This window comes from Chinchilla lanigera, unplaced genomic scaffold (assembly GCF_000276665.1).
Source record: "Chinchilla lanigera isolate Chin_1 unplaced genomic scaffold, ChiLan1.0 scaffold00050, whole genome shotgun sequence".
Classification (NCBI taxonomy): Eukaryota; Metazoa; Chordata; class Mammalia; order Rodentia; family Chinchillidae; genus Chinchilla; species Chinchilla lanigera.
This window is the reverse complement of record NW_004955451.1, coordinates 928,206-941,715: the sequence shown is the minus strand read 5'-3', so window position 1 is coordinate 941,715 and position 13,510 is coordinate 928,206. Positions and strand designations below refer to the sequence as shown.

General features: G+C 50.1%; 1 protein-coding gene across 1 annotated transcript in view; it reads left to right on the top strand.

The window, feature by feature from the left end:
* The window catches only part of Aatf (apoptosis antagonizing transcription factor), a 104,388-nt gene extending 91,950 nt beyond the window's left edge, over positions 1–12,438 (top strand). Inside the window, exon 12 of the mRNA XM_005393937.2 lies at positions 12,143–12,438. Coding sequence (XP_005393994.1) covers positions 12,143–12,206 — 64 coding nt within the window. The 3' untranslated portion in view covers positions 12,207–12,438. The remainder of the gene's footprint in view (positions 1–12,142) is intronic.
* Positions 12,439–13,510: the final 1,072 nt, after the last annotated feature.

The following is a 13,510-nucleotide window of genomic DNA, read 5'->3' as shown; positions in this document are numbered from 1 at the left end:
TGCCCCTGCATCTCACTGTGTTGCTGGGGATGGAGCCCAGGACCTTACACATGCTCACACGCTAGACAAGTGCTTTACCCTGAGCTACTACCCCAGCCCCAGGGCTTTGTCTTTTTAAGTCAGCACTTCAGCCATCACACTAACAGCTTCTGAAGCACACGAGACTCTGATCTCCTCAGCCCAGTGTATCCCCAGATTCACCTTCTTCACGTATCACTGGGGGCACATGTGCTATTCTTTGCCTGTGGGAGAATGCCACACTCTCAAGCCTGCGCTGGAGGCCCTTAGTTCCTTGGCACCTTGCTGCAACTTTTCTTACCTTGCTTCCTGCTTCAGCAGCACACCCTTGTACCATCCAGGGTGGGCGCCTGCTGTCCCAGGAACACACTCCCTGTCCCTTCCGTGTCTTCATTCTGCCCCCTTAACCTGGCGCCTCCAGCCCAGCCTGCTGCACCGTTGCTGTGGAAACTTCCCAGTCCTTGAGACACAGGTGTCCCCCAGCCCTCACTGAGCAGGTGGCCCTTTCTCCTTTGAACCCCTATTTTATTTGTTCCTCTTTAATAGTATTTGTTAAAAGTTCACAAACATACTTATGAGGGTTTGGTTTGGTTTGCTTTGTTAAGAATATTAAACCTCTAAGGGGCTGGGGATTTAGCTCAGTGGCAAAGCGCCTGCCTGGCAAGCGCAAGGTCGTGAGTTCGGTTCCTGGTACCAGAGAGAAACCAAAAAAAAAAAACAAAAAACAAGAATATTAAACCTCTAAGTTAAGGAAGCGCTTATGTTTTCTGTAATTCTGGGTTTGGTGTCATTGAGGTTTTACACTGACACGTTTGGGATAATGCATTTTAATTCCAACAGTATCTTGCCTTACGTTTGCAGCACAGGTGTGGCTTATTTAAGTGCTTTCTGCAGTTGCTGCCAGCCCTCTCTAAGCGGGAGAATGGCCAGGACTCTTGAGCGTGCAGTGCGCCCAGGTGCCGACATGCAGGGTGATGCTCAGACGTCTTTTCTGTGTGCCTCATTTTATTCTTTTACGTAAATTACATTCTTGCTCATTAGATTCTTGAGGAAGAAATGCTCCTTTTAATTTCTTGTTTCTTAGGGCTATTTTAAATGTAATTATTGCAGATAATTATTTAAATAAACAAGATTTGTGCTTTCACATACATTCTCTGTAAATTCTGCCACTGTCCCTTTCCCTGCAATAGGGACAGACCGCATTCATTGCAAACCGAAGAACAGTTGATTACAGGCTTCTTGTCTGAGACGCCTTTGAAGGCCTTCAGCTTACAAGTCTTTGTATGATTGCTGGTAAGATTATTTTTGCACACAGTCCTATAAAATGGATGAAGAGGAGTTTCTTGCCTCTTACTGAAATCTCTGCAAATCATCCAGCTCCTCTAATACACTGTCCTCTGCTCCCGTGGTACTCTGTATGTGTCCGTGTTATATATAGTCTTCCCCACCAGGTTGCCCCCTCATCATTTGTGGTGAATGTCTCCATTCTAGAACGTTACACTGCTGGAGGGCCAGCTCCTTATTTTGTTCATGGTTCATGGCCATGTTGGAAAAGCCCTAGAAATAAAGGATCCAGCTCTGGGACTTCTCATTCCCAGCCCTTTGATTAGAGGATTTTGAAGGTCATTTTTACTTAGGATCAACTGTGAGAAAAGGTCTTTCAAGAACACTCTTTTATTTTTTCATCGCTTGCAAGAGTATAACCTTTAACTCTGTATTCTACCCTAGGTTTTCTCCTGGCCATCTTAGCTGTGTTATTTATACCCAGTTTGGTTTCTGGTGGCCCTCCTGCAAAGTATTGGTTACTATGGAAACAGAGGGGGACTGATAGGCCTGTGTGATGACCAGTTACGGCTTTAGGTCAGTTTTTGGGACTGCTTTTAGGATTTGTTTTAATAAGAAAACAATTCTGAAATGGATTCTCTATGTGATTAACAAAGCATAATAGAACCTGGTTACCTTCTTGTTTTTTTATTGTTGGTATCAAGTGTCAAATCAAAAAAGGCTGTGTAGATAAAGGGCACCCCTGATGTGCTGAGTTCCCGCTGCTGGGAAGCACCTCCTTCCTGAGACGCTACTACTAATACCCCGGGAGATGAGGTCAGGAGTGAGTGGTGACCACACCTTGTCTCCCACCCATTGTCTCCCTCTGGGGGGCAGAGCACTTTATAAACATTAAGTCTTTTACCCTCTGGGCACCTCCGCTTAAAAGGTAAATAAGACTGAAGGCTCTTTCCTGTCCAGTACAGCCATGGAAACCAGCCAGAGAGGGAAATCAGTTGGTCAGAGGCACGCGAGGCGAGGTGGCCGGGGTGTGTGGGGTCCCAGGAGCACGGGCCTGCACAGCAGTGGTGGCCACGGACACCAGGCCCGCAGCCCTGTACGGTTCTCTTCCACGTCTCTGAGGTCGTGGGGGCTGGGCCTTTTGTCTCCTGTGTGGGATGTGAAACGCCGCAAAGATGAGCAATTGTTCTTCAATGCTTTGTGCTCCTTTATAAGAAAGAAGAAATCAATACACATTTTCTCATACACACACTTGGCAGCAGTCTGCCGCCTCTTCTGCAGCTCGATGCTGCAGGGAAGGCACGACTCTGGGCCAGAGCAGACCCACAGCTTCCAGCGGGAAGAAGCGCAGACTACTCATTTTGCACTTAGCAATCAGGCTGTTTAAAGCTGGTCATACGCTGGCTGGGGCCGTCAGACTGCTGACTTCGGAGCTGGTCCGTGGAACTGGGGGGAGCGATGGTCTCGCCCACGAACACAAGCTGAGGGGTCCTGGGCTGTATCGACTGAGAGTATTACCTGGCAGGTGTCTGACCCAAACTTTCCTTTTTCCAAATTGTTCTGTTACTTGCAGAGGAAGGAAGAAGTTCTTTGTAGGATCTGTTAGAAACCAAAAAAATGGAAGCAGTCGCTTGCATTTAAAAAAAAAATCTGTATAAGCATAAACTGTCCAAACAAGAGCCTTATCCCAGGTTGGGCTTTATTTTTTAATTATAAAATATGGCGCTGATACCTGTAATTTTGTGATAGAGCTTACTGCCATTGAGCAGTTCGGTGTGGAATAACAAAGCATTTGCTGCCATTGTTAACAGCATCGGTGGTTTAGGTGACAGAACAGCCTCGCAGGTGGGTTCAGCTCTTCTGCGCGCTGGGAGCGGCTCTGGGGCTGTGGGGCAGGACTCAGGCTGCAGGCCTCCTTCCCACAGGGGCACCTGTTAGAGCCCGGAGCAGGCCCAGGACCGCCAGGCAGGGCGTTGAGGAAAGGAGGAGGGCAGAAAGCCGGAGGGGGGAGAGGGGAGCTGGAAAGACGAGGGAGGAGGAGAGCCCAGTGGACATGGCCTGGAGCACGCAGGCGGAGCAGCTGGGCAGCAGGTGGACAGCTCGCTCCTGGGGTCCGACGGCCCTGCTCCCTGACACTTGGTATCGCCGCGTTGCTGCCTTGTGTCTGTTTACTGGGGGGTTGCAGTACTGCTCTCGCTTTTGGTGTAGACCTGTATTTCTGAGTAACTCGTTACCAAAGGCAGCAGCAGAGCGCCTTGCTGACGCTCAGGCTGAGGATGAACACCCTCACCGTTTCTGCAAGTTGACCCCGCACAGCTGGCGGTTAAAGTGGAGCTGAGAGATGCAGCCTGCGCCCAGACAGCAGTCCTGGGACGGATACACATGTAACTGGGCTGTCAGTCTTACCTTCCCAGCAGCTGGCGGGAGTGATTCACATCTAGGCAGTGGAGCATCCCCTGGCTTTTAACAGGAGCTGTTAGAGGGGCTGCTGTTTGAACAAGGAGCTTCATCTTCCTGAAGCCAGCAGTCACAAAACTGTAAACACACCACCAGCCAACTCTATTGCCAGGATCGCAGCGGCTTGACGTTAATATTAAACATCTCCAGCAAGGCAGGGAGTTTGGCAGCCTGGCTCCAGAATAAAAATAAATAAAAATAAAGAGAAAACGCTGCTAAAAACAGTGAGGTGATTTGTCGTCTTTCCTTTGTAAGGCCATTTGTCTTCTCTCGCATCAAATGTGTTATAAAACAGTCAAACTGTGAAAGTGGAAATCATCCCAGGAATATGGAATATTCATGTCCGGGAAAGGAGCAGTGTCCCTTTTTGTCTGAAAAGTGGCTCGTATCCCCCGCCGCCCGTAAGTCTACTGATATAAAATTATTTGTCTTTAAAAGACTGTGAAAGAAGAAACTAGTTGTAAGAACTGTGGAAGTTTCAAGTTAGTTTTCTTCCTTTGTTAAAGGAGAGGATCTGTTAGTGATTCGTGAGAGTACTGTTAAAATTTAACTCGAGTTTCCTTCCCATCTCTTTGTCCCTCTTCCCGCTCCTTCCTTCTCCTCATCCTTTCATTTCTTTTGTTTGGGGCCTGAACCTGATTCTTTGAACATTTATAAATCTGTCTGATCTTTAGGGGACAGGCCACAGGCCACATGTCACCATCTGTAATTTAAAGCTGCAGGGCTAAAAGCATTTGCAGAGGTTTGAAGGACCTGGTTCTGACCTGACCAAAAGAGCGCATTGGAACAGACCTCCTCGAGTCTCCTTCAAGCCCTGGGAGGATGGTGATGAGAGCAGACCCGCGGGGTAATTTATGGGCTCGCTGCTCTGAGCTTCTGCGCCTGGTCCCCTTAGAACTGGGTCGTGTACTGCCACCTCGTGGTGGATGTGGGCGGCTGCGGTTTTCTGTCTTGGAGCTTTCTAAGAGTTGAGCTGCTGGTTGGAGATAATTTCCTTAGATCCAGATTTAGGGAATTAGGGACATAGAGGCGATTCTTTGAGTCATTGCTGCCTTGCTAACTTGGTCTGGTTAAGAAAGAGGTCTTAGGTGAAAGTGGCTTTCATTTCATTTTACCTCTTATGTTTTATCGTGGGTCTTTTGTTCTTTTTTTGTGTGTGTGGTTATTGTTTGGTTTGGGTGTGTTTTTGGCATGGGACGTGGTGAGATTTCAGGAAAGAAACCTGCATTACATCTGTGTTAGGACATTGGGAGGAGAATAAGGGAGGTCTGTATGACCTTCCTTGGCTGAATGCAGGAATCATAGGCTTTCTGTTGTCGTGACTTTGGCATCATTCTAGACAGCAGTCACTTTGTCGTCACTGCGAGTGAGCCGGGAGTGGTAGTGCACACCTCTCAGTCCGGTAGTCTGGGAGCCTGAGGCAGGAGGATTGCAAATTCGAGCCCAACTTGGGGAATTTAGCAACTTAGCGAGATTCTGTCTCAAAGTAAAAAAGGACTGGGGGTGTAGCTCAGTGCAGAGGCTCTGGGTCCCTTTCACAATACTGCAAAACAGAAAAGAAAAAATAAAAAAAGCTCAATCTGTGTACTTGGATCGCCCTCCCAACACCATCGAGCCTCGAGAATCTTGAGCTGGTGTGTCGCCTGCCTGTGACCTCGCTCTTGTGACAGCACAGAACACTGGCTTCTGTTTGGATCAATATCCTCCCCTCTTAGGTCGTGGAGATGTTCTCCCCACCTCTCGCTCACTTGCAAAGCCACTGATACAGAGCGGAGGATTTGGGTCAGAGGAGCGGAAGGAGTGAAGGGTACAGGAAGCTGCCATCTCATCTCTTGTGTCAGTTGGGAGCCGACCACGAGGAGCCTGGGTTCCAGTGTTCAGCTGCAGTGCCGGTCCCTTTTCGTCCTCATCGATGGTCATGCTCCTTCTGCACGGGGACTTCGCTTAGTGCTGTGAACAGTGTGTGTTAGGAGGGTCCGGTCACCTCTTACCGAGGAGGGAGCTACAGTTCCAGGGCAGTTTCTCTTAGGCCGTGGATCCAGTCAGGATCTAAGCCAGAACCAGAACCAGAGCCAGCTCTGACTAGAGATTGCAGCCCCTGCACGTTCATTGCACGCCGTGCTGTGCTGCCATGTAAAAATGATTTGTTTGATGTAACAAAAGAAAGTTGTCGTCCCTGGTCTTTAGGCATTTCTGAAGGGAAATAGAGCAGCAAGCAGCCTTTACGCTTTGGCCCACTTTGGTTTTGGGCAGTGAGAGGCACATGTTCTCCTGGAAGAGAGTCCCTTTGGCTGGTGCCACCCAGCACGTGCCCTGTGAGAATTGGCATGACCCCTTTTCCGTGGACACTTGGGGTACCTGGACATGTTGGGAGCCAGCAGAGAGTGGAGCTGTGACAGAAGTTCGCGTGCAGAACGTGGCAGGACTGGGAGGCAGCGCAGCGGGAGCGTCCTCGCCTAGCGTGCGTGAGGCCTGGGTTGGATACCTAGTGTCACACTAAAAAAAGGGAGGAGGAGGAAGGGATAGAAAACAACATAGGAAACCGTGGGTCCCCCGCCAGCTCTGAGCTGTCTGGGAGGCCAGTGTTGCTGAGATTGGCAGAGGTTCTGAGGGCCTTGCTGGGCTTCGACAAACTGAGGACGCGGCTTCCACCGGGCTGGCAGGAATATTGTCCCGGGAGCGGCGGGCCTGAGGTCAGTAAGCCTAGAAGGGACAGGTTTGGTTAGAAAACGTCAGGTGGGGGGCAGCCTTGCTGCTGTCCTGGTTCTGAGGGACAGGGCCCATCGGGGCGAGTCGGAGCAGCAGGTCGGGTCCAGTGTGGCTTCCCGGTGGAGTGTGTTGTCGGGACAGGTTTACCTGGGACATTCCCCTCCCCAGCCGCCCGCCCTCAGTGTCCGTGATCAACCCCAACAGCTAACAGAGTTCAAGCATTTACGTATCTTTACTAATTTATCGTACCTGTTCGTCCTTTGAGGCCGGGAACCACAAACATCTAGTACATATTTTTAAGCTTCCATAGGTCTGAAGTTTTCAAAACACAACATGAAGAAAGCTGCATGGTGCAGTGGTGGTTTTGGAAGCACCCTTCTGCCCTTGGTGAGTGCAGTGGGCTGGTTCTGCACCGCCCTTGTCTACGCGGACCCTTCCGTCAGGTTCAACCCAGACTCCGCGACACACAAGCACTGCTCAAACTGGAGCCCTTACTCTGACTTCCCCTTCATGTGCTTTGTCTTTTTCTGCACACAGAGGGGATTAGTCAAGGCAGAAACAAAGGCTACACCACCTCAGAGTGCAGCGTGCAGGGGAGGTGGAAGGTCAGAGGGGAAAGGAGCCCGGTGCAGGCTGGCTGAGTCTTGTGTATTTGAGGATCCCTCCCCCAGCAACCAGTGAGCACTTTCAAACTTGCTAAGGGCCAACACGTATAATTTCAACCAGGAGAGCGACATTATTGTCTCCACTGGCACGTTCAGGACCGGTGTGTCAGACTTGCTCAGGGACCCAAGGGTGCTTCCTTAGGGCGCCGCGCAGGGGCTGCTTGCCTTGCACTGCGCGCCTGCCTTGGCACTAGGCACAAGTGTGGCAGCTCGGGGGATGTCTCGGAACTCGGAGCTCCCAGTCCAAGGCGGAGGAGAGGGCTCTTCCCGAGAAGACGGTCGAGTTCCTTCAGGGTCCCCAGTGCCGCAAGCTACTGACCTAGCAAATTGAAAGTCCCACACAGATCATTTGCAGGTTTAATATGCTCCTTTGTGCTGTTTGCCCAAATAACATCGTGAAAGACAATGATCTGTGCTGGGGACCGAAGGGAGCACATCTGGGTCCCCGCATCTGTCCGGGGCTGTGTTATTACGCACGTGCGGCCCCATCTTACTCAGGGCCGTGAGAACCTCACTCAACACTGAAGTGACTGCACTCACGGGTAGCCGCACGGCGCCTACCCTGAGTCTCTGGAAGAATCACACAACAAATAAGCTGAGTCCTTACTCACACACTCACACGCACACTCACTCACACACACACACACACACTCACACACACACACACTCACACACACACACACTCACACACACACTGTCTTTATGGAAAATGGCTGCTAATCCATGATCATTTTTTTCCAGAAACAGGTTTTATGATAATATAGTAAAAATATTAAATTAGAAAATGCCTCACTAAGGGTTATAAAACCTTACTACACTAGAGATAGGTAATTATCCCCTCTACAGCCTAAATGACAGTTTAAAAGAAATAAAAATGTTAGTGCTCATTACTTGCTTTTGTAGGTTGCAATAAAGGGTGAGTTAAATTTTAATTCAAGGAAGAGCCCCTCTATCGACCTTCTACCTTAGGTGCACATCCTGTTAATTACTCTGTCGCCTCTTCTCCTACCTGATACCAACATTAATACACTGTCGGCGCTGGGCGTTCCCACCGGCCGCAGAGACCACGCCGCGAGAGGAGGGGCACAGAGCAGGGGTGCGTTTCAGACCGCTGTTCAAAGCTGGATCCTTAATGTGGTCAGAAGCAGGAGTTGCGGTTGATGGTTTGGGGGATTTTTTTGGTTAAGAAGCCCAGCTACATTACGCGTAGCCTTAAGGGGAATGGAAGTGTTAAAGTCTGCCCTTATCCTGGAGCAGCAGGCGGAGACAAGGTTAACCGAAGGACTGAGAGTGCAGCCCCTCTGCACGGTCAGGAAGGCGCCGCGGGGAAAGTGCGCCTGCGGCAGAAGTGGTCAGCCTGCCCAGCACCCATTTCGGTTGCCCGGTTTCCATTTTGTTTGCCTTGGGGCGGTGTAAGGGCTTAGGGCACAGTTGGCTTCTTTTCAGAGGTTTCTGCCATTTCCTCACCACTGACGCCAGATCTAGCACCTGAGTTTAGGGAAAGCTGCGTGTGCCCATCAAGACTCAGTCTTCGTCTGTGCAAAGACTTTCCCAGGAGAAAGTAGCCAGAGTTTGCATGAGTCAGGTACAGCGAGAAACGTGCGCTCGGGCCCAGCACAGGCCCGCTATGCAGGTGAGGGGGCTGAGAAACACCCAGAGCCTGGGTGAGGGAGCCCCTCAAAGCCCAGGTAGGCTCCAGCTCTTCATTTTCAACCAAGTTGCAAGAGAACATGTGTTGACTGTTCGCTCATAGATCATTAAAAGCAAGTTTTGGTGGAAGATCGCTGTGTGGGTGTTCTGGCGGGGAGAGGATTGCTATGTACTGTAATTCAGAAAGAATGAGGAGTGCCGGGCCTGGTGGTGCACGCCTGTAATCCCAGCACACGGGAGGCTGAGGCAGGAAGATCCTTGTCAGTTCCAGACCAGCCTGGGCTGCAGAGTGCGCTCAAGGCCAGCTGAACCGCACAGCGAGACCCTGTCTCAAAAAGACAAACAAAAGAATGAGGAGAATCAAGTGACATTCTTATGACAAAACTCCTATTCCTGTCTCCTTTTTCTTGTGAAAGGACGTTTCAGTACATCAGTTACTCAAAAAATACAAGAAACAAAGAAAAGCAAATAGCATCGCTGCCAAACCCTTTTCATTATGACAGTAAATAATACGCATCTACAGATGCATCAGCAGCGGAAGAAAAGCTTTATCTGTCTAATTAGATGCATTTGTAATAATGTTTTATAAATTTGTAATTTTCACTAAAGTTGCAAAACATTGTATTATGTTACATATTTGTATCCTAAAATCATTATAATATAATGATATAATGATAACCCAATCCAGAAGAAAAATTTTCATTACTTAGAGACTTACTATGTCAAGAAATTAAAATAGTTGCATTGTCATTTTTTAAATTTCAAAAATTTCAGGACTATTCTACTTACATACCTGTTTTTGTAGCCAAGAAGCCAAAAAGTATACTAGGGTGATCAATAAAAGTCTTTCAAGCATAAAACAATTATATTAAAACAAAAATCTGTGGGGAAAAGTCAAATGGAAATACAACTTTAACAAGAAAATGATGGCCATAAAATATCCGAGTTACCGCGTTGTGTGTGTGTGAATGAGCGACGGTGGGTGGCCAGTCAGTGTGGCGTAGCAGTTCCACCGAGTGCTTTACAAACGGGACGTAAGGGTTTTATTTTAAAAGTTAATATTCACAGCATTCTGATAATTATATCTTTCGTGACAACTTAAATTTACTCTGAGAAACAACATGGCAGCCCGGTATGTTGGAGGGCATGAATGCTTGCGTGGGCCTGTTTCCAGGTGGGGCTGCGTCCGCGCCAGCGGTACCAGTCCCTTGTGAAAGCAGATCCCCGCAGCACGGAGCCCTGGACGGCGGGCGAGGAGGGCCTGGTGCTGAGGAGGGTCCGCTGCAGCTGATCTGGAGAGGAGACGAAGGGAGCAGAAAAGGCAGCGGCCAGGCTGCCACCAGGTCCTGCTGGTGGCACAGTGTGAAGCAGTGGGGCCTGGAGCCGCGGGGAGGCCCAGGGCGCTGTGCGGGGCAGAAGGCTGCTGATGGGTCGTGGTGGGCGAGGAACCGTCCAAGTGGAGTGGTTTGGGAAGGTTCAGGTTGGAACGACGCCTTATTCACGTTGTCCTTCTCCCCCTCCCCCCGAGTATCTTAAGAGCCCAGACCACTCAGCTTCCCCCAGCTGCTTTGCCGTGAGCGGCTGCTATGTGTGTCAGCTTTGCGCACCTGAGTGTGAAATGATGTTCTATCAGAACACGGCTCCGCATTTCACTCTCTGCTCTGACTTGTGAACCCCGCTGCGGACAGTAACTGCTGCCTTGGGCCCGGGCGCCGCTCTGCAGTGCGAGGCATTAGCGCTCGGGGTAATGACGGGGTCTGGTGCAGGCAAGCAAGGCCAGGCTGGGAAGGCTGAACAGCCCTGAGCCTCCGCACAGGCAGCATCGTCTTAAAGTCACACTGACCTTTTTAGTCGTGGCCACTCGCTCCTTCGTGCCGTTGAACCTTGTTGGTGGTGGTGGAGGAATGGCCAGACAGACTTGTGTTTCTTGGCAGATGGGCGCAGTGTGGCGAAGTGAGGACGGGGCAGGGCCCGGCGGCCGTGCCTTCCGGCGCTGGTGTCTGGTGACGTGCAAGGGAGGCCATGCTCCCTTACATTTGGGCCAAGGCTCCGCCTGGGCGGCTGAGCCATGGAGGGTGAGGCAGACAGCTGGCACCCGGAGGGGAACAAGAGACCCGGGGATCTGAGACGCACCAGGGTCCTTTTGTGTGGAGGCCTCCGGGCTGGTTGGTAGGTCAGGGTGAGGTGCTACCAAATTCTTGCAGTAAAATTTCCGGCCCACACCTGCCCTCCACGTCCCGTGGCCCCCAGCACGACAGCTAGTTCACAGCGTGGCTTCTGTGGTTTCTTAAAGACTCTCACCTTCTCTAAAAGCTTTGAGACGCTGTTCCTGTTGCTGAGTTTGCTCTCCTTTCTCCCCCGGCCACAGCACGGAGACCTCAGAAAAAGACCAGCAAGTTTCTTGTGTTGAAGCCTTGCTGAACTAAAATACGTGTTTGAAAGACTGGGGTTTTTGTTTGGTCTGTAAAGTCAGGATTGCTGATGGCGGCCTCCCCGGAGAGCAGTTTTTGAGGAGTTTTTTAAACAAGATGGCAGGAAATGTTCTTGGGTAGATGGGAACTATCAGGGCTGGTACGGCTCTCTGCGGGGTTTCCAGCTCCCGCCGTGTGCGCACTTAGTGCCCACAGGGAGCGGTCCTGGAGCGGCTGGCGTGGTGGCAGGAAGGACCGCGGGCTCCTCCGAGATTTTCCCGTTCTGTGTTGTGCGTTACACTTAATACCAGGGACAGAGGTTGGAAGTGGCAATTTATTCAAGTCTCAGAAACCGGAGAAGATACTGGCATGTTAAAATTTTTTAAATATCAAAATCCAACGTTAGAAATAAATTAGCCAATCAAATTATGTGTTAGACCAGGGAAGGGGGTAGGGAGAGAAAACCTGGGCTCTACTCCTGGTCTGCCTCACATGGGATGGTAATTGGAATCTTGTTGCTGGGTCATTTTCATTGTTTTTCAAGTACTGCCAAGTCTGAGAAAATGTATGAAAACTAAATTATATCCCCCTGCATCCCATGTCTGATTGAATCCTCCTCATGGCGTGGCGGTCTCATACATTCTATTAAAATATTCAATCTTGTTTTCTTACTTGAAGAGCCTGTCTGGAAAGGGCAAACCTACGGAAGGCGCGTTCCCTAGAGACAGGGGAGCCAGCCACACTGGACTATTTACATATTTTACTGTGTGATTGGCTGCTTCTGGGTCTCTTCCTTGTGCTGTGTTTGTGAATAAGAGCTGTGAGATGCATTTTTTAATTACGTGGCTGTGTTTTCAATTGAAGAAACAGATGTGGGTATTTCTCAGCTTCTTTTAACCTTGGAAAGGTAAGCGGTGTGTTAACCAGTTTGCTTCGTTTGTCTTCCAGGACAGAGCTGTATCGATCCCTTTTTGGGCAGCTCAGCCCTCCTCCCACAAGCCATGGGGACTGACGCCGCCCGTTCGCCGTGCTGCAGGACCTCCCGCGCCGTCCCGACGGACGCCGCCGTGACCTGACGGGGACGGGGACATCAGTCCCGGGGCGGTGCTCGCTCAGCACACGTGCCTTGTACGTGCGCCAACACTGCCGCCTCCGCATGTCCTTTCCCCATCACAAATAAAGAGTATCGTCACCGCGTGCCCGCGTGGGGCCTGTTGAGCAGCACAGAGGCGGTCTCATTCAGAGGCAGTAGTGGCTCATTTGTTGCGGGGGTTGTTCGCCCGTTAGGTGAATGGCCCCGTACTACATAAAACTGCACGTCTGGGGGCTGGGGATTTAGCTCAGCGGCACAGCGCCTGCCTGGCAAGCGCGAGGTCGTGAGTTCAATTCCCGGTACTGGGAAAAGAAAAAAAAAAAACACTGCACATCTGTCTGTCCTCTCACCTACTAATGGACGTCTAGCGATTTCCACATTCGGGCTGTGGTGAACGATGGTGCGGTGCACACGGGAGTGTGGTTGTTCCAGGTATGGATTCCCACTCGATCAGATGCACAGCCGGAAGTAGGGTTGCTGCATCATGTGTGCAGAGCACTCTTACATGGACTTTGCTGGTTTTACTCTGTGTGTCATGCTGGAGCTCAAATCTAGGCCTTCACACAGGCTAAGCACATGATCTGAGCTACCTCCCCACCCCTAATTTTTGTTCTTTTTTTGCCAGTGCTGGGGATTGAACCCAGGACTTCACACATGGTAGGGAAGCGCTGTACCACTAAGCTATATCCCCAGTCCTTATTTTGAGACAAGGTCTTGCTAAATTGCCTAAAGTAGCCTTAAACTTGGAATCCTCCTGCCTCAGCCTCCTAAGCAGCTTGGATGATAGACATGTGCCAACACACTCAACTAATATTAATTTTTAATTAACTTCACAAAAGTCATTCTGGGCAGGATGCTGCTTTCAGCGGGTGTTCACTGATTTATCACGGCTCTGAGAACAGGGAGCCTGCGCAAACCTATAAGCCAGCCCATGAGACTTTGTACCTCGGTGACACTTGCCTGTTTGTTCACTAAATACAGATCCCTGACGACTCTTTTGTTTCCTCTTTTCACTTAACAAAGATTCTTCCAGGGTCTTTTTCTGTTCTCTCCATTCCTAAATCACTTTATTGAGATTAGCTCTGGTGTAAATCTAGCAGGAGGAGATGATTCACTTGTTTTTCATCCCGAGGTCAAAAGCTGGAAATTAAATCCCCATAAGGGGGATTTATAGGCCTGCTGTGGTCAATATGCAGTGGAGATTATCTTCCATGAGCGGTGTG